This window comes from Haematobia irritans, chromosome 3 (genome assembly GCF_050003625.1).
Source record: "Haematobia irritans isolate KBUSLIRL chromosome 3, ASM5000362v1, whole genome shotgun sequence".
Classification (NCBI taxonomy): domain Eukaryota; kingdom Metazoa; phylum Arthropoda; class Insecta; order Diptera; family Muscidae; genus Haematobia; species Haematobia irritans.
The window spans coordinates 48,183,005-48,204,983 of record NC_134399.1 but is presented as its reverse complement, the minus strand read 5'-3'; the positions used below and the strand labels follow the sequence as shown (position 1 = coordinate 48,204,983).

General features: G+C 37.6%; 1 protein-coding gene and 1 long non-coding RNA gene across 13 annotated transcripts in view; one reads left to right on the top strand and one right to left on the bottom strand.

Moving 5' to 3' along the window:
- The window catches only part of dtn (transmembrane protein 132C dtn), a 604,515-nt gene that overhangs the window by 413,962 nt on the left and 168,574 nt on the right, over positions 1-21,979 (bottom strand). For all 12 annotated transcript variants that reach the window (XR_012720543.1, XR_012720541.1, XR_012720542.1 and 9 more), the window contains one exon: positions 13,956-14,166. Coding sequence is in view for 9 of the 12 variants with exons in the window: in XM_075300564.1 (XP_075156679.1) it covers positions 13,956-14,166 (211 nt within the window). In the remaining 3 variants the exon portion in view is untranslated. The remainder of the gene's footprint in view (positions 1-13,955; positions 14,167-21,979) is intronic.
- Positions 1,020-1,424, top strand: LOC142228580 (uncharacterized). The gene is made up of 2 exons (XR_012720214.1): positions 1,020-1,096; positions 1,164-1,424. It is a non-coding gene; the product is annotated as an uncharacterized LOC142228580 (long non-coding RNA).

Below are 21,979 nucleotides of genomic sequence, written 5' to 3'. Positions count from 1 at the left end.
TGTCCATCCAATTTGGAGCCATCAATATAGAAATCTATATATCAAACTTTTTGACGATGAGTGGTTTCGCCAAAGTGTAATCCACTACGTTTGGCACATCTGGCATTATTTTGAGGACCGAATTGTGAGCATGTGACTACTTTTGACCAATAATAAATTAACTAAGCGACAAATTTGATGCCATAATAAAGAGCTAGGAGCGCACTTTCAGAACATAAGGTCACAGAACATAAGATCACATAACGATTGAGATATTGTCGAAATAAAACCGCACTAATGGATCCTTATTTTTTATAAATTCAAACCAGTGTGCAAAACTGCCCAAGATAGTTTGGTATCAGGAGAAGGTCGTAACGTGTACTTTCTGGCTATATGGTCGCCTTATTCGAAACTAATCCAGAAAATTGTGTTTTATCCAATTTAAAGGAAAAATACTAATTTGGATGGATTAATATAAGGAAAAATGCCCCACTGTGCAATCCTGCCCGGGATATTTTGGTATCGCGAGAAAGGGCGTGACGTGTAATTCATGGGTTAAAGGTTTCTATTTTTCCCGATACCAAAATATCCTGGGCAGGATTGCACATGGGGGCATTTTTCCTTATATTAATCCATCCAAGTTAGTATTTTTCCATTAAATCTCGTCTGCCACCACCTTTCTTTTTCTAGAGAAACCAGAAGGTTGTTCAGCTCAACATCCAAAGAAGAGGTGATAGAACTCCTCCTTGAGGAGTGCCTCTGTTCACATACCTTTGTATGTATGCTTGTCCTAGTGTGTCTGAAATAGTCTCTTCATTAGAAGTTCGTCTAACAACCTAAGTATACCTGGATCAACATTCAGATGTGCCAGTCCATTAAATATCGAGCTCGGATGGACGTTATTGAATGCCACTTCGATGTCTAGAAACGCCACGATTGTGTATGCATTGAACGATAGTGAGCTTTCAATAAAGCTGAAATTTTGGAAAGGAATTGTTACTAAAATTAAATTACCGAGCTACTTAATACACCTTTTTATGCTAAAATACTACAACTGCAAAAGAAGATTATAAATCTGCAACCTGGAACTAAGAATTGAACTTGATATTCTATGCAGGTAATGTTTAACAAAATTAACTTTTAATTGAACAAAATTAAATTCGAATTATTCCATTTACTTTCAGAAAAACTAATTTAGCTTACAGGCTGCTGATTTATTGGAAATCTAGGCGCATCTACATATTAGAAGGAACATGCTAACATGGTTATTATTATAAGGAAGATAATGATTTATATAATTTATTTTTTCACCCTATAGTTGTTATTGATAGTAGTTGTATTTGTAAGTTATGTTAGAACAAAACACAAATGACAAGAACCAAATTTATTTGTCTATTGCATAATTCAAAAAATAATAAAATATTAAATATGTTTTATAAGAAACACATATTTTCTTTTATTTCAAATAAAATTAAATACGATTTTGGGGTCGCAATATATAAATTTTTTGATCGAAATTTATAGCCAATTTCAATTAATTATTTAATTGAATGAATCAAATAGTTGATTGATTTTTGTCGCGAAATTAATTAAAATTTTAATTGATTCAATTAAAACTGTGATTGAATTTTATGTTAAAAATCAATCACGTTTTTAATTGATTCAATCACACAATTAATTGATTATGTGACGAAAGTCAATTAAATTTTTAATTAAAAATCGTGTTGGTTTTCAATCAAAATGGGTGATTATAATTTATTTTTTCACCCTATAGTTGTTATTGATAGTAGTTGTATTTGTAAGTTATGTTAGAACAAAACACAAATGACAAGAACCAAATTTATTTGTCTATTGCATAATTCAAAAAATAATAAAATATTAAATATGTTTTATAAGAAACACATATTTTCTTTTATTTCAAAAGAAGAGAAAAAACTAAATACGATTTTGGGGTCGCAATATATAAATTTTTTGATCGAAATTTATAGCCAATTTCAATTAATTATTTAATTGAATGAATCAAATAGTTGATTGATTTTTGTCGCGAAATTAATTAAAATTTTAATTGATTCAATTAAAACTGTGATTGAATTTTATGTTAAAAATCAATCACGTTTTTAATTGATTCAATCACACAATTAATTGATTATGTGACGAAAGTCAATTAAATTTTTAATTAAAAATCGTGTTGGTTTTCAATCAAAATGGGTGATTGATACTATCATTTTCGTCATTGAAGACATTTCAATTAAAAAAATGATTGATTCCGCGATTTTCGTGATTGAAATCAAAAAAAAATTTTTATGTGTAGGTAATCATTTCCTACATTACTTGATAGGATTTGTAGTAGTTTTCTACTCTCTGAAATTTACGTGCCTAAGAGGTCATTACCTATGACTTCACCCTTTTATTTTGTTACAAGAAAGTGCCCTGCCACTTTCTGCCAAGTTTTATGTTTTCCCTTTTTACAGAAAGTCTCATACTACTTTCGTCATGGTCCATTCGAGCCTCCTTTGAAATAGCCCTTTGGATTTAATCTCATTTCGCGCTGATGGTAGCACAAAATATCCAAGTTGGTACTTTGTGTTCACCGCTAAATATTATACAGTTCATTCTACTCTCAAAACGCTAATTTTTACGCTCTCGAATCGTAAACGCAAGTATTATATTATATCTCAATTTAATCACACTCCTTAAATTAATCGTTCAATTAATTGTGCAAACTTAACACAACTTCAACATCACACACCAAAATGGTTCTCCCTCTCTCTCAGAACACTATGTGCTGTCACAAACAATGCGCGCAATACCATTTGGGTTTTTGCATATGTTCCCATCTCATTTATGTATTAACATCTACGCTTCTAAATTGTGAAAAAGTGCATGTGTGATAAAAAAGTGTGCTTGGAAAAGTGCTCTTAAAAATTGTTTCACAGTACCGACATATACTCCTGTTTGAAAAAAAATTGGCTTAATAATTCCCTACAGATAAAAAACGTTCATGGAAAATGATATGTTCAATTTCGCTACGTGATTGTGAATTCCCGAAATCATACAAAAGCTCACTCCGCTCTTGCTTACAAAGTTTCATCTAAATCATCCTCCTTAATAGCCATGAATTGTTATATTCCAGTATTAGCTAAGTAGTGAATCATTGGATTCATGAACTTTTATGCTCATGTTCAATTCCAGCAATTCGCAAAACAATTGTTGTTGCCATTCCAAAACATCACCAATATACTTCAAATTAAAATGTTGGCCTTTCCATAAAAAAAATTTAAATATAATTTTAAAAAGTAATTGACTTTTGTGATCGCACTTGTTACTTCCATGAAAATAATGGTTTACAAAAAAAATGGTGTTTGTGAAAACATGATGCACCTAATGTATGTAATACACGTAAAACAAAATCTTTTCCTCTTGTTAAGCTAGGAAATAAAACTATGTGTTGGTGGTGTGGAACAAGCAACTGTGTCTCACCATACAGAGAACTCAAATTCAATCCCGGCTACAGTAGGTTAGGTTAAAGTGGCAGCCCGATTATGTTTCAGGCTCACTTATACTATTCAGTCCATTGTGATACCACATTAACTAAAAGTACCTATTACATATGGGCACTTCTAGTTTTAACCGCTGAACCTTCTCGATTATTTTTTCCAAAAATATTAGCAGACTGCTTAAGTTAACATTTTCCAGGTCCGCCAGTAATCTAAAGCTATATGCCTCTAAATTTCGCTTACGCTTTACACAAAAAACAGGACACTCACACAAGAGGTGTTTGATTCCTTTTCCTCCACATCATGACAGCTCAAACAGTATAGTCATTATACTTCGCGCCAATAGTTTTTGCCAAATCGCCTATCAGGCAGCGACCCGTTATAGCAGATATCAGGAGTGAAATCTGACGTCTTGAGAACACTAGCATATCTAGTGTGCGGTTTAAGTTTAAATGGGGCCATATTTGCTTGGTGTCGTTACAACCCTTGCAATTCTCCCATCGAACATTTGCCATCACAGCCTTCTCACGCAGTAAGAGCTTGCAGGTAGCCAGAGGCATACCAACAGATTAGCCATACCAACAGGTAGTTCTTAGCCTTGCTAACTCCTCCGTTTCACAGTTCCCCGGTATGTTCCTATGGCCCATATTAGGTGAATATTGCAGCAGTCTATGGCCGTTTTCGAGTTAAGAAACGCAGAGTCCAAGGATTTTATTGCAGGTTGACTGTCTGAGTATATATTAATGTCAACATTTGTTGGAACATTACTTCTCAGCCAATTCGCCACCTCTCTTATTGCTAATATTTCAGCCTGAAAAACACTACAGTGATTAGGTTATCTTTCGCTATACGAAGTTCCAGATCTTTAGAATATACTCCGAAACCCACTTGTCCATCCAATTTGGAGCCATCAATATAGAAATCTATATATCAAACTTTTTGACGATGAGTGGTTTCGCCAAAGTGTAATCCACTACGTTTGGCACATCTGGCATTATTTTGAGGACCGAATTGTGAGCATGTGACTACTTTTGACCAATAATAAATTAACTAAGCGACAAATTTGATGCCATAATAAAGAGCTAGGAGCGCACTTTCAGAACATAAGGTCACAGAACATAAGATCACATAACGATTGAGATATTGTCGAAATAAAACCGCACTAATGGATCCTTATTTTTTATAAATTCAAACCAGTGTGCAAAACTGCCCAAGATAGTTTGGTATCAGGAGAAGGTCGTAACGTGTACTTTCTGGCTATATGGTCGCCTTATTCGAAACTAATCCAGAAAATTGTGTTTTATCCAATTTAAAGGAAAAATACTAATTTGGATGGATTAATATAAGGAAAAATGCCCCACTGTGCAATCCTGCCCGGGATATTTTGGTATCGCGAGAAAGGGCGTGACGTGTAATTCATGGGTTAAAGGTTTCTATTTTTCCCGATACCAAAATATCCTGGGCAGGATTGCACATGGGGGCATTTTTCCTTATATTAATCCATCCAAGTTAGTATTTTTCCATTAAATCTCGTCTGCCACCACCTTTCTTTTTCTAGAGAAACCAGAAGGTTGTTCAGCTCAACATCCAAAGAAGAGGTGATAGAACTCCTCCTTGAGGAGTGCCTCTGTTCACATACCTTTGTATGTATGCTTGTCCTAGTGTGTCTGAAATAGTCTCTTCATTAGAAGTTCGTCTAACAACCTAAGTATACCTGGATCAACATTCAGATGTGCCAGTCCATTAAATATCGAGCTCGGATGGACGTTATTGAATGCCACTTCGATGTCTAGAAACGCCACGATTGTGTATGCATTGAACGATAGTGAGCTTTCAATAAAGCTGACTAGTTCATGCAATGCGATCTCAGTAGACCTGCCCTTCGAGTATGCATGCTGTCGTTTCGAAAGCAAACTTGAATCGATGCTAGTTCTAAGATAAATATCTATCATCCTCTCCAGAGTCTTAAGTAGGAATGAGGATAAGTTGATTGGTCGGAAATCCTTCGCACTCGAGTGAGAGGCTTTTCCCGCTTTAGCTATGAAAACGACTTTTGTTTCCCTCCACTTTCTTGAAATATATGCTAAGTTTATACATCCTTTATATATTACCGTCAACCAAGGGATTTTCCGTCAGTTTCTGCTTGTAATTCCGCCGAAGTAATTCCATCAGGTCCGGGGGATTTGAATGGACCAAAACTATTTAAAGCCCATTGTATTCTAGATTCCGATACAATTTCCTCGATAGGAAATGACCGCTGAGCTTCTATTGCACCCCCAGAACATTGTTCAACCGTCTGATTTCCGGGAAAATGCGTGTCCAAAAGTACCTCCAAAGTCTCCTCACTGGACGTTGTCCAATTGCCTCCGATGTTTTAATGAAACCTGGAGCGGAGTTAGTGGATGCTAGTACCTTCCGTAGTCTGGTAATCATTTCAAGAATTATGCTGAGACCTTCTCATCACAATGGACGGAATAGTCTAAGTGAGCCTGAAACTTAATCGGGCTCCCACTTTAACCTTCTCAGTTCTCGTTTATATCCTCTCAGATTCGTCTTGTAAGTGTCCCAATCCTCCGGAGCTCTTGTGGACTTCGCTTTGTTAAAGAGCTTCCTGAAGGATTTCCTCATATTACTTAACTCCGTAGACCACCATGGTGGTCGATTTTTTAGTGAGATGTTGAAAGCCTTTGAAAATCGCTCCACGGTTTGTTCGAAATCCTTCACATATTTATCTACGGTATTGCTGCTATTATCATATTGAACATATCCCTATACCTATTCCAATCGGATTTCCTCACATTTGGCGGAAATATGGTCTTTGAAGTACGAACAGCTAATTTGAAACTGATGTAACGAAGGTCTGAGACAAATCCCGTAGTATATCTTATCATTCAGTTCTGGAGAGGCCAATGTGACGTCCAAAACCTCTTGCCTATTTCTGGTGACGAAGGTAGGTGCATCCCCCGTAATGCAAACTACCCAGTTAGTACGCAAAATAAATTCTATTAGCTACTCTCCCCTTGCATTAGTATCACTACTTCCCCAAATACTATAATGTGCATTTGCATCACATCCCATAATAGTAATAATGAGTTTTGTCTTTGTTTTCATAATGAGTTTTGTCTTTGTTTTCAATGACTCCTCAACTAAGGTGTTAACGGCACACGGAGGCATCTCCCTATCATGTCCCATGTAGACCGAAGATACCCAATATTTGCATTTGGCTATCTCTAAACTGGCAACGACAGTGTCTGTATTGCTCAATGAAGGAAGCAAAACTAAGTTTTGTTCGCTTTTGGCAATTACACAGGCTCGATTTATATCTTTACCGGTATTATGCAAAAGTTTGAAACCGAGAGTGCTTAATTCACAGATCTTATTCTTATATACATATAGTTCTTGAATAAGAACTATATCTATGTCTCCTTTCATCAGGAGAACTTTTAAGGTAGCACAAGCGGCCTTACAATGGTGAAGATTTATCTGGAGGAACCGTAGAACCATTCAAATTTTCAACCACCGTCACATCAGCCGCTTCAATTGAGTCATCAACGAGATCTTAACAGATCTCATCCGTCACGAGAAAAATCGTCTTCAAACGCCGTGAGCTTTCAATAAAGCGACTAATTCATGCAATGCGGTCTCATTAGACCTGCCCTTCGAGTAAGCATGTTGTCGAAATATCGATCATCCTCTCCACAGTTTTAAGAAGGATTGAGGATAAGCTGATTGGTCGGAAGTCCTTCGCACTCGGGTGAGTGACTTCTCCGTCTTTAGGTATGAAAACGACTTTTGTTTCCCTCCACTTTCCTGGTATATATGCTAAGTTGATACATCCTTTATATATCGCTGACAAGGGATAAGCAGAAATAAGTTTAGTTCGCTTTTGGCAGTTATACATGCTCGATTTATATCTATACCGGTATTATGCAAAAGTTTCAAACCCAGAGTGCTTAATTCACAGATCTTATTCTAATATACATAACAGGTTGGCTGATAAGTCCCCGGTCTAACAAATAAAAAGACATATTTTTGTCAAAATTCGTTTTTATTATTCAACATAGTGCCCTTCAAGAGCGATACAACGATTATCCTCAGTTTCGGCGATCACCTCTTCATTGCAGCCAAATTTTTTCCCTGCGAACATCCTTTTGAGGTCTGAGAACAAGAAAAAGTCGCTAGAGGCCAGATCTGGAGAATACGGTGGGGAAGCAATTCGAAGCCCAATTCATGAATTTTTGCCATCGTTCTCAATGACTTGTGGCACGGTGCGTTGTCTTGGTGGAACAACACTTTTTTCTTCTTCATATAGGGATCGTTTTGTCGCGATTTCGACCTTCAAACGTCAATAACGCCATATAACAGTCACTGTTGATGGTTTTTCCCTTCTCAAGATAATCGATAAAAATTATTCCATGCGCATCCCAAAAAACAGAGGCCTTTACTTTGCCAGCGGACTTTTGAGTCTTTCCACGCTGCGGAGACGGTTCACCGGTCGCTGTCCACTCAGCCGACTGTCAATTGGACTCAGGAGTGTAGTGATGGAGTCATGTTTCATCCATTGTCACATATCGACGGAAAAACTCGGATGTATTACGAGTTAACAGCTGCAAACCCCGCTCAGAATCATCAACACGTTGTTGTTTTTGGTCAAATGTAAGCTCGCGCGGCACCCATTTTGCACAGAGCTTCCGCATAACCAAATATTGAAGCATGATATGACCAACACGTTCCTTTGATATCTTTAATGCCTCTGCTATCTCGATCAACTTCATTTTACGGCCATTCAAAATCATTTTGTGGATTTTTTTGATGTTTTCGTCGGTAACCACCTGTTTCGGGCGTCCACTGCGTTCACCGTCCTCCGTGCTCATTTGACCACGCTTGAATTTTGCATACGGAATCTCATTATCAAGCCAAGTTTTTGCTTCCGCCGTATTTTTTCTCTTCAGAAAGCAGTATTTTATCAAAACCCAAAATCCCTTTTTTTTCCATTTTTTCACAATAACAAAAGTCGCTTCACAAAAGTCGCTCTATCTCACAAACTAGTTGACTTACAGACGTCAAATTTTGACACGAATCATTTGAAGGTTGGTACTATATAAAAATAATATGCATTTAATACTAGCGATGCCATCTATGTGTCAGACCGGGGACTTATCAGCCAACCTGTTATGGTTCTTCAATAAGAACTATATCTATGTCTCATTTCATCAGGAGAACTTTTAAGGCAGTACAAGCGGCCTTCAAATGGTGAAGATTTATCTGGAGGAGTAGAACCATCCAAATTTTCAACCACCATCACATCAGCCGCTTCAATTGAGTCATCAAGGGCTTCATCTTCACAGATCTCGGTGACTCTCGCAACAATCCGCGGTTCAGCTTTGGTGAGGTTTGAGCCTGTAGAAGCTTCCCGCATTCGATGTTTGTCAATGTATGCAGTTTTTGTGTCTCTTTCGGCTTCGTAAGGAGAATTTTCTCTTCTGAATAACGGAGGCTTGTCCGTTTCGGAATCCTTTGGCTGATCGCTTTTGTATACCTTCATATGAATATCATTAAAGCCATAACTTACACGTCCTTGAGTCTGGGCTAGATGTGGCAGCGACTCAGTGTTCAATATAAACACCGCATGTCATCTTGGTCAATCCACCTCATCCAAACGACCAACCTTCCAATCGGCGGTTGGAAGATCTGGGTTACATTTCTTTAGTCTGTTTAGTATTGACTGAGGATCAGGAGGGTTTGCAGGTATCCATGCATGTGCTCTAGATTTAGTCGGTATGTCTTTTTTTATCGACTAACTCCAAAGCGGCTTCTTCCCAAACTTCACCAATTAGCATCAAAGCAACTTTAAAGCAATCCTTAGACCTCTGGTCCGCAAATGCTATGTTACGATTCTTTTCTACTTTTTATTTTATTGAATGATAGAGAAAGGAAACAAAATTGTTCAAGTTGTAATGTTTGGCCTTTGGGTAACCTTCTCCGCAAGGGGAGTGGCAAGTTGTAATGAAGTGGTACAATTCAATATATTTATGTAGAAACAAGTAAGGAAAGTGTAAAGTCGGGCGGGCCGACTGTATTATACCCTGCACCACTTTGTAGATCAAAATTTTCGAAACCAAACCACATCCGTCAATTGTGTTGGTGTCCAACATTCCCAGAACTGGAAATATTATTACAATTTTGCCCACTTACAACATCATGAAGTTTTACGATCTTTCCAAACACATTTTAAATATAAGCGAAGCCTAAAGTATTGGACTATATATTCACGTGCCTGTTTTTCGGGAAAGTCGCAACCAGGAGTCCATTTCGAGACCTAGTCTCGAAGTGCAGTTCTATTTGTTTATTATTATTTTTTCTTTTTTTCCTTTCGAAATCTTAATTTTCTTTAATTAAACTTAGCTTGTTAAAAACTAACCTCATAATATTCCAAAATTATATATTCCACACGAACTGATTAATGCCGATTAAATATATCCTATTTTCATAAATTAGCTTCCTTTACGATTAAGTTTTTTTTTTTTAGTATTCATCCCCAATATTGTTGTTGTATTACAATTTGTGTGAATAGCCACTTCATTAATAATTTGGTTGCTATTCATTACAAAATTTACTACATTACGTTTTGATCCCATAAGCAAATAGAAATAACAACAACCAACTTCATTCATTGCTGGGCCCATCAATTGAAGCTGATCGTCGTTAAAAAGGGAACGTGAATTATTCTCGCAGCAACAACACTGCTGTGAGTACACTATTATTATTCTTTTTGTATTTTTTTGTGCTTTTTGTCTCTTCATTTCTCTATTTAATTTAAGTTTAATAAATATTGAATATTGTTTTCTTTCAATATACTAAAGTGAATTTAAAATGAAATTCTAAGTCTATTTTGTTAAAGGGGAATGATAACCAAAAACAAAAATGTGTAATTAGGTTCTTGCTATATTTAGAGGCAGTTTGGAGATTATGGGTACATCGACTGCCAAGGCGTTTACTTATAAGGGAGGGAAAAGTGTACCCCAAGTGGACTAACATCTTGCCACATTAATCTGAATAGGTGCCGGTGTAATTTTCTAATATTTTATCTACTCTTGGTAGTTAAAGGCATGAGAAATAGGTTATATGTTTATGTGTCGTGGTCTCTGGGTTGAGAACGTCACTACCCCATGATATGCTAGATGGGAATGAACTTTCATGCCACTTAGCCCGCATCACATCTGAGCTCAATTTTCATTAGAAATGGGCGGCGCATAACAGCTATTAACTTATATCGTCCTTGATACCATCCAGCATCTTGTCGTCGAGGACTTGGTCCGGGAAACTTTTTTCGCACCTCTGAGTAGACACCAGACATCGCCTAACTCTTGGTCATTGTCCAAATTTATAACATCAGTCGATACCCGTCCACTGGCCCCTGAAGTTAGCAACCCAATGGATGAATTTGAATTTCGCTGCTTGGTGGCTTAATTTACCACCACACTCGAAACTCGTATAGGTACTTATTACTATGAAATAATCCGCTATTAAAAACACGTCCGTTCAGTTCGACGGTTGAACGACAAAAAAGTAAAAGTATAAATTTTTTAATGCAAACATTTTTATTTAAAGGGGAAAGGTAATAATCGGATCCGAATGACTCGCAAGCCTTTGTAGGTGGCTTTCCTACACTCTGAAAAGCTACGCACCTTTCAAGGAAGTTGTTACTCGCTATAACTTTAATGTGACGAGTGGAGTTTGTTATTGTTTTCATTGTGATCCTGCTAACTACCCGTATTATGAGGTCACGTCCTTGTTATCGAATAATCGATCTATCGATATGTCAAATAACTTTTCTCGCACACACACGCTCTGCCAAATGGGTATACATAAAAGAAGAAGCATTAAGCTTGCAAAGAACATTTGCAAAAAGTCACTTTGACTCTAGAACGCGTAGTAGAACGCACAACTTGTACTTGAAAACTTAATTTGAAATCTGTGATCATAAAGCTCCTGTTCCCTCTCTAGAAACTGCGAGAATATTTGGTGCACCGCTTGGTCTGCGGCACAACAGACAACCTCCGCCTTTCTTAAATCGCAGGAATTGCAAGGAGACTTCTTTTGGTGCACCGCGTGGTCTGCGGCACCACAAACAACAGTACACCTTTTCCTTCGCATAGCAAGAATTGCAGTACAAGTATACCTTTTTCGGTGCGCCGCGTAGTCTGCGGCACCATAGACAACAATGCATCCTTTCCTTCGCATAGCAAGAATTGCGGTACGAGTACAAATAGATTTTCCGGTGCGCCGCTTGTCTACGGCACCATAGACCTAAAACAGGTGGCAACAGGGATCGTCAAGTCTTCCTTCCCATCAACAACAGCGGACGGAGAACCCATTTAGTTTCACATCAAGATCAAATCAGCCCTAAGTCGCCGTATGGCGCATGTTATTTAATTTCGTTTTAAATCGTGTGGTTTAGTTGCGGCTACCACACGTCCCAGCTTTAACAGAGTACCAGTCTCTGCAGCAAATTGGAAAACGCGGTGATGTATTAATTGAAATATGGAATTTAATGACCACATGGATACATTATTTTTATTATTCTTCTATTTAGTATTAACATGTAAGGAATGATTGGTGTCACAAAGATTTATGATTTCTTTTAATACTTATACCCTTCTTTGAAACGTCGTCATACTTTTTGTTTTTTCTTACTTTTCACCATTCTACGAAACTGGTTTATTGAGCTCAATCATCCAATTTATAGAAGTGTAGCGGTAATTTGACAAATAGGGTTTTAAAGGAAAACAAAACAGAGAAAGTGAGGGTATTAAATTAAATTTGGTCATGATACGACATCTACACACAAAAAATTTTTTTCTGATTCAATCACGAAATTAATTGATCCAATTAATTTTTTAATTGAAATGTCTTCAATCACAGAAATGATAGTATCAATTAAAAAATTAATTGAAGGTCAATTAAAAAATTAATTGATCCAATTAAAAAATTAATTGATACTATTAATTTTTGTGATTGATTTTTGTTTCAATTAAAAAAATTTGTTGATTCAATTAAATTTTTAATTGAATATTTTTTAAAACTCAATTAAAATTTTAATTGGAAAATTTTTCGTGAAATTTTTTTCTGTGTATCAACCTTTTAGTTCCAAAAATCATTTTGGTATCCCCGAAATAATTTTTTTTTACATACAAGTTAAATCCTATGTCAAAAGTTAAATGAAATTACTTACTCAGGTTGTTATCATACTATTTTCTTATTACACGACTATTTATAATCCATTCGTACCTCATATGTCACCCAAATATATTGAATTGAACATGAATTTCTAAATTGTCATTATTTAAGAGGAATGCTAGGTAGGCTAAATGTATAAGTTTTAGGATCTGGTCTTTTAGGGACAGCTTTTGAAATATCAGGTACTCAGGCTGTCATAGGTGATTTGGGGGGGTAAAATGTACCTTGATATAACAAACCACCCTGTCATATCCACCAATGTAACGATTCAGGACTTTATTTTCATTTATATACCTTGAACAATTATCTTATTCTGGAATATAAATCTTTATGGCATCGATATTTCACAATATGCTTACGCGCCAAGAACACCGGGTCAGGAACCAATCTAACCTGCCTGAGCTAGTCAGGGGACCATCTTTCCATGCCTCAATTACTCTGTGGATATGTTCTTTAACCAAATATGTTTTCTTGTGCCAGTGGCATTTAATATACGGCGCGTAACAAGTTAACGAAATAATTGTTTCTTTTAGGAACCATACATAGGTTCAACTCCCACTCCGGTCTAGAAGATTTTTTCAGTTGGTCATATCATCCCCATCGTCAACTAATATAGAAAGAACTTGTATTAAACCCTCACTTTTCCTCTTTTTCAACGTCAGCAGAAGACTCAACATCGCCCAAAGGATGGTAAAATAAAATGTACTTACAAAACTTAACTTGGCCTCGCTTTTATTTTTTCTCCCCGCTATAGATAATTATTTCCTACATTGCTCTATTGAATTTGTAGTGGATTTCTACTCTATGAAATCTACGTGCCTAAGAAGTCAATAGCTATGACTTTTCCCTTTTATTTTATTAAAAGAAAGTGCCCTGCCACTTTCTGCCAAGTTTTAAGTTTTCCCTTTTTTAAAGAAAGTCTCATACTACTTTCTTCATGCATAATAATTCCATTCAGTTTTTCTTACTATCGCCCATGTTCTGGTTTACTAATTCGCAAAACGTAAAACTCTCCTCAGTCTTTATTTTCCGAAAAACTACAATAATAATACGAAATTTTATATCAGAACAAGGGGGTGTTTTCCTAAAACTTCCCACTCTGATATCTTACAATTTAGCTATTGCGGTCAAGATGACCTGTTGACTATTTATAGTTTATAGTTTAAAAATAGTATTAAAAAAATAATTTTTGTTTTTACAATATAAACAAATCTATAAATAAATAATAAATTGTCTTACCTTTGACATTGGTAAAACAGCCTGTATATCATCTTTGTTTACCTCCAACTTAGCAATTATCCGTTTTTTATTGTCATCCGGAGGCACTTCTATTGACGTGTCTCGGGGATTGTCATATACATAAGTTGCAGACCACACTATTTTCCCACCGTCTATTAATTCTTTCGAATCTTCAGCTACTTCCAAGAGCCATGTAAATATTTCTTCAATTCTAAAAAAATAGAAGGAAATAATTGTAGATTTATTTTCCATAAATTATACTTATTTTTAGCTTATTTCTCTACAAATCAACCCATATGTATAACTTATTTACATTCATTAACTATAATGATAAAGATCATATAAAATGCGTTTCGAAAACACAAAATTCGAAAGAATTGGATGTCCAAGGTATTCCTCCAACATTTGAATGAAATACGACAACAAATCGTAAGCGAAAATAAATAATCTCACAATAAAATAAGTTATACATTTTTTGTATCGGACTTTACAATTTTTATCCTACCAAGCCACAGAAAACTAAAATACATGCATATTCTCAAGAAATTAGACAAAATTTTAATGTAAGCTACTGGGGTATTGTTTTCCGATCCATTGTGGTTTTGAACCACTCCACACAATTTGCAGTCGTTTGGCGGTAACAAATCGTCCGTCACGAGAAAAATCTTCTTCAAACGCCGAGAGCTTTCAATAAAGCTGACTAATTCATGCAATGCGGTCTCATTAGACCTGCCCTTCGAGTAAGCATGTTGTCGAAATATCGATCATCCTCTCCACAGGATTGAGGATAAGGTCGTAAGTCCTTCGCAGCGACGTCTCCCTCTTTAGGTATGAAAACGACTTTTGTTTCCCTCCACTTTCCTGGTATATATGCTAAGTTGATACATCCTTTATATATCGCTGACAAGGGATAATTCTGTCAGTCACTGCGTGTATCTTTACTGCATTTTTGCTGTTTTATAAAATTGCAAAACATTGAAAGCTAAACAAGTGATTCCAGTTTTGTTGTTGTTTCGTTTTTGTAAACAAAGAGAAAAGGCGCTTTAACCCAAAGACAATAAACTTGAGGAAGATAGGAAATTGGCTTGCGTCATACCAAATGTTGCATTTACCATGTTAGGTTAGGTTAGGTTAGGTTAGGTTAGGTTAAAGTGGCAGCCCTATTAAATTTCAGGCTCACTTAGACTATTCAGTCCATTGTGATACCACATTTAACTAAAAGTACCTATTACACATGGGCACTTCTAGTCTTAACCACTGAACCTTCTCTATTATTTACTTTTGTGGAACCAACCAGATTGCTCCAAAACATTAACAAATTGCTTAAGTTAACGTTTTCCAGGTCAGACAGTAATCTAAAGCTATATGCTCCTAAAATTCGCTTACGCCTTACACAAAAAGCAGGACACTCACACAAGAGGTGTTTAATTTATTCCTTTTCCTCTACATCATGACAGCTTATACAATAGTCATTATACTTTGCACCTATAGTTTTTGCAAATTCGCCTATCAGGCAGCGACCCGTTATAGCAGATATCAGGAGTGCTATCTGACGCCTTGAGAACACTAGCATATCTAGTGTGCGGTTTAAGTTTAAATGGGGCCATATTTGCTTGGTGTCTTTACAACCCTTGCAATTTTCCCATCGAATATTGGCCATCATAACAGCCTTCTCACGCAGTAAGAGCTTGCAGGTGGCCAGAGGCATACCAACAGATTCTAGTTCCCCTGGAATATGTAAGGTAGTTCCTAGCCTTGCTAACACATCTGCTTCGCAATTCCCCGGTATGTTCCTATGGCCAGGCACCCATATTAGGTGAATATTGTACTGCTCAGCCATCTCGTTGAGAGATTTGCGGCAGTCTATGGCCGTTTTCGAGTTAAGGAACACAGAGTCCAAGGATTTTATTGCAGGTTGACAGTCTGAGTATATATTAATGCCAATATTTGTTGGAACATTACTTCTCAGCCAATTCACCACCTCTCTTATTGCCAATATTTCAGCCTGAAAAACACTACAGTGATTAGGTAATCTTTTCGCTATTCGAATTTCCAGATCTTTAGAATATACTCCGAACCCCACTTGTCCATTCAATTTGGAGCCATCAGTATAGAAATCTATATATCTTTTATTCCCCGGGGTCTGTGTACACCACGCCTCACTGTTGGGAATTAGAGTTTCAAACTTTTTGTCGAAAAGTGGTTTTGCCAGGGTGTAATCCACTACGTTAGGCACATCTGGCATTACTTTGAGGACCGAACTATGACCGTACATTTTTTCCGACCACAGCGATAGCTCGCGCAAACGCACAGCCGTTGTTGCAGCTGACTGTTTGGCCACATGTCTAAAGGCAATAGATGTAGCATGACATTAAGGGAGTCTGTTCCTGTCTTACTAAATGCACCTGAGATACATAAGCTCGCCATACGTTGAACTTTATCTAAACAAGTCGGTTTCTGAAGTGCCGGCCACCAGACTACAACACCATATAACATTATAGGTATTTTGCACACTCACCAAAGGGAATTTCAGTACCCCCTAAGGAAATGGGCCAAACCGTGGGAGTTTTGCGATCTTTGCAGTGCATGACTAGTTCTGTCTTTGCTGGATTTACACCAAGACCATTATCTTTCGCCCATTTCTCAGTCATCCGGAGTGCTCTCTGTATAATATCTCTGATCGTGGATGGGAATTTCCCCCTGACGGCTAGCGCCACATCATCTGCGTATGCCACCACTTTTATCCTTTCTTTTTCTAGGGAAACCAGAAGGTTGTTTATAGCATCATTCCAAAGAGGTGATAGAACTCCTCCTTGGGGAGTGCCTCTGTTCACATATCTTTGTATGTTTGCATGCCCTAGTGTGGCTGAAATACGTCTCTTTATTAGAAGTTCGTCTAACAGCCTAAGTATACCTGGATCAACATTCAGAGTTGTCAGTCCATTTAATATCGAGCTCGGATGGACATTATTGAACGCCACTTCGATGTCTAGAAACGCCACGATTGTGTATTCTTTGACAGATAGTGAGTTTTCAATAAAGCTGACTAGTTCATGCAAACATGTATGTTAGTTCCATACATGTTTCTAATTTTTTTATTTGTTTTTCGTTTTTATTTTTTAAATGAAAAACTTAATTTTCTTAATGAGACACTGTTAAGTTTTAGGCAACAACAAAAAAATTACATTTTCCCCTTTATGGAAATTTATTTCGTGTACTTAATTTCTTTTTATTTGCATTTTAATGCTATGTCAATACTTGTCGTATACACGTTTGGTTCGAGTATGAAACTAACACGGTAAATGGTTTGATCTCCTCAGTAGCCAATTTCCTATCTTCCTAGAGTTTATTGTCTTTGCTTTAACCTGTGAGTAGATAAATAAACAAAAGTCATTGTTGGATTTCGTCAATTATGTATGAAAAGTTTTATTACTAACTGTAATTATATAGCCCTACATTATTGTAATTATGTTTGTATATATTGCCCTACATTATTGTAGCATTGTAATTGTATTTGCTTAACGTTTAGTTTTTATAATGCCCTAAATTATTTCTGCACGTTACAATTTTCTTTATTCATTTTTTGTTCATATATTACATATTACCAAAATCTGCAACCTAGACAATAATGTATTTATACTGTAGTAATTATAAGATATAAAAGGCCAATAAATATTGATTTTATCAACAGTGATCAATCAATCAATCGGACTTTTAACTGTAGGAAACCTTCTAGTTACAAGTGCTGGAAGGCAAACAATAATCAGCAAAAATTGGTGTCAGTTTAGATGTACATTGTTTAAACTGTGTAACGAGCCAATTGCTCGTACATATTGTTTTTGATTAATTTAATTTATTTTGATTTATATAAATACCACATTTTGTCCTTGATTTGATTAATTACTTTAATTTGTATAAATACCACATTTTTCCCCTTCGTACCACTGTACCCGTTTGGTTGCTGTGCGTCACGGTAACCATTGCAACCGTAATCACTTTCTTGCATGAGGTTCAAGTGGTATCAAGGGGAAACATGCTTTCATCACCCATCATTGTTGAGATTACATGTTGGTTATTCTCACTGGGTTGATGTATCGGCCGACTTAAGAATGTGGGCTTTCGGCGACAATGGCATGAATTAACCGAGGCTTGACGAACAGTAAAGCGAGTGGCAACGACCGCTGCCGAACTTCCGAAAGCAACAACCGATTCATCTTAACGCGATTCGTTCGCATCCGAACACAGTAGAATAGAACTCCCGACTACTTTTCTCCTATCCTTTCCCTTTTCCCCCTCTCTATACTAACCCTCCCCTTAACGCGGTTCGTTCGCTTACGCGATTCGTTCGCTTACGCGATTCGTTCGCTTACGCAGTTCGGCTGCTTACGCGGTTCGTCCGCTTACGCGATTCGTTCGCTTACGCGATTAGTTCGCTTACGCGGTTAGTTCGCTTACGCGGTTCGTCCGCTTACGCGATTCGTTCGCTTACGCGATTCGTTCGCTTACGCGATTAGTTCGCTTACGCGGTTCGTCCGCTTACGCGGTTCGTCCGCTTACGCGATTCGTTCGCTTACGCAGTTCGGCTGCTTACGCGGTTCGTCCGCTTACGCGATTCGTTCGCTTACGCGAATAGTTCACTTACGCGGTTCGTCCGCATCAGCCAGTTGTATTTCCCCTATCCCTCTTTCCGTTACAGAAACCGGCACGAGCTCCACCGGCCGTCACCATCATCGTCCTCGTATACGAGCACCGCCGGCTCGACTCCACCATCGTCAACAACTCACAATATCAACGTCGGCCCGACTCCACCGTCATCATCGTACACGACCATCACCAACCCGATACCATCGTCATCAACCCACACAATCAACGTCGCCGTCGTTATCACCGTACCCGAACACCGTCGGCCCGACACCATCGTCATCACCGCGTACGAACGCCATCGTCATCCCCGTACACGAACACCGTCGGCTCGACCCCACCGTCATCTGCGTACACGAACACCACCAGCCCGATACCACCGTCATCACCGCACACGACCAACGTCGGCCCGACCCCATCGTTATCACCGAACACGAACACCGTCGGCCCGACCCCACCGTCAATCCCGTACTATTCACCGATTGGCATCACCCCGTCCTATCACCGACACTATTCATCATCGTATCCAGTGAATCCACCGACATCGTTTCCTCATCATCGTCACCAAGCAACATCGCACCTTCATCAACCAGCGCTGCACGAGTCTTCGTCATCGCCCGACCAACCCAGCCCACCATTCATAGTCAAAGCCCCACCAGTCGTCGCCAATCATTGCCCTTACCCACGATTGTATTGTATATAAACCAGAATTATCAATAAAACCTCATAAAAGTATATAAGTAGTGTGTTATTATTTAAGGTTTGTGGATCCTTAAATGACAACCCTGGACGGCCACTGGCCTACCTCAGCCCACGAAGAAAACCACGTTACAACTGGTAAACACTAACAAGTCTGATCAGTCATCTTACTCTACACTCAACTGTGTCGGCTCGCTATTCTGCTTTTGCTTTATGATTTGATTAAAGCTCATTTCAAAAGGTTTCTGTGGTTGCCGATCAAGCTAAGTACTAATCACTGGTTGTTGTCATAGCTAAGTACTGAACTTGTTTGGCCAAACTCAACTCTGATTTTGTTGATACCCCACATAAGGTATTTTTTATATATGCCTAGAAGTATACTTTGAATTTTTGTTTGTATGAGTCTTAGATTTCAATTCAAGCCTGAAATTAGTATATATACTTTAGTAAATCTTCAAATTATCTAGGAATCCATAACATATGTTTGATATAACAAATAAACTATTGAGATGACTTGCCCAATATCATCGTGTCGTATAACTAAATTAGATGAACAAATGATTTCGTGCCGGATTTGCTCAACAAACTTCCATTCAAAGTGTGCGAAATTGGCAGCACGAACCATAGATAACTTACGTGGAGATAAGGGTCTTCGGTGGTGCTGCGAAAAGTGCAAACTGATTGATGGAGAGTTTTTTGACTTTTTTTAAGAACTGTAGAGCTAGACTTGATGACATTGCAAATGATTTTGATTTACTGTCGGATCGCTTTAAAAGATTTAAGAACATTCTGGATAATTCATCTAACTTGGATTTGGCTTTGCAATCAACAAATGAAAATTCTAGAAAGAGGAAGAAATCTAAAACTAATAAAAATTCATCAAAAAATGAAACTGAGACAATTTATCCGGCACCATTGGATTCTAATACTATAAAGGATTTAAATATTACCACCCCGACTAACAATACAGAAATTAATCCTTTAGCTGTTCCACCCGTTATTATTACCCCGTCACATTCTGCCACACTGAATAGTGGAGCATGGCGTCAGCTACTGTGCCTACATTAAATCTAAACTGAATGCAAATGTTGATGTCAAAGTATCTATCTGTATGAATATAAATATGTCTTATTCAAGATCTGTGCGAAATAAAACTGACACGAAAACTGAAAAGAAATACTGTTTTAGTAAAACTGACTACGGAAAAGTGAACTCCTTACTATTAAATGTAAATTGGTATGATATTCTTCCTGCGAACAATCTTGAGGAATCAATAAATATATTTTACGAAACTTTAAATTCATTCATTGACCAATCTGTCCCATTAATTCGCGTTACTAATTACACTGGTCCGGCTTGGAACAACAATAAATTAAGTAACTTAAACAACAGGAAGAATAAACTTTACAAAGAGTACAAACAATCTGGATCAGCTACTGATTACGCAAATTACTCAATCGCTCCTTCGGAATACAGCTTGTGGAATAGGCAATCATACAACAATTATCTATCATAAATCAAAAATGAATTGAAACTTAATCCAAAATCATTTTACAAATTTGTTAATTCCAAACGTCAATCGAATGTTTATCCAAGAAATCACTTTGGTACTGTTGAGGCGGATGATAATGTAGGTTAGGTTAGGTTAAAGTGGCAGCCCGATTAAGATTCAGGCTCACTTAGACTATTCAGTCCATTGTGATACCACATTAACTAAAAGTACCTATTACATATGGGCACTTCTAGTTTTAACCGCTGAACCTTCTCGATTATTTTCTTCTGTTGAACCAACCAGATTGTTCCAAAAACATTAGCAGACTGCTTAAGTTAACGTTTTCCAGGTCCGCCAGTAATCTCAAGCTATATGCCCCTAAAATTTGCTTACGCCTTACACAAAATGCAGGACACTCACACAAGAGGTGTTTACTTGATTCCTTTTCCTCCGCATCATGGCAGCTCATACAATAGTCATTATACTTCGCGCCTATAGATTTTGCAAAAACGCCTATCCGGCAGCGACCCGTTATAGCAGATATCAGGAGTGATATGGCCGTTTTCGAGTTGAGGAACACAGAGTCCAAGGATTTTATTGCAGGTTGACAGTCTGAGTATATATTAATGCCAATATTTGTTGGAACATTACTTCTCAGCCAATTCACCACCTCTCTTATTGCCAATATTTCAGCCTGAAAAACACTACAGTGATTAGGTAGTCTTTTCGCTATTCGAATTTCCAGATCCTTAGAATATACTCCGAACCCCACTTGCCATCCAATTTGGAGCCATCAGTGTAGAAATCTATATATCTTTTATTGCCCAAGGTACGTGTACACCACACCTCACTGTTGGGAATTAGAGTCTCAAACTTTTTGTCGAAAAGTGGTCTCGCCAAAGTGTAATCCACTACGTTAGGCACATCTGGCATTATTTTGAGGACCGAACTGTGACCGTAACTTTTTTCCGACCACAGCGATAGCTCGCGCAACCGCACCGCCGTTGTTGCAGCTGACTGTTTGGCCAAAATGTCTAAAGGCAATAGATGCAGTATGACATTAAGGGAATTTGTTCCTGTCGTGCTGAATGCACCTGAGATACACAAGCACGCCATACGCTGAACTTTGTCTAAACTTGTTGACTGGTGAAGTGCCGGCCACCAGACTACAACACCATATAGCATTATAGGT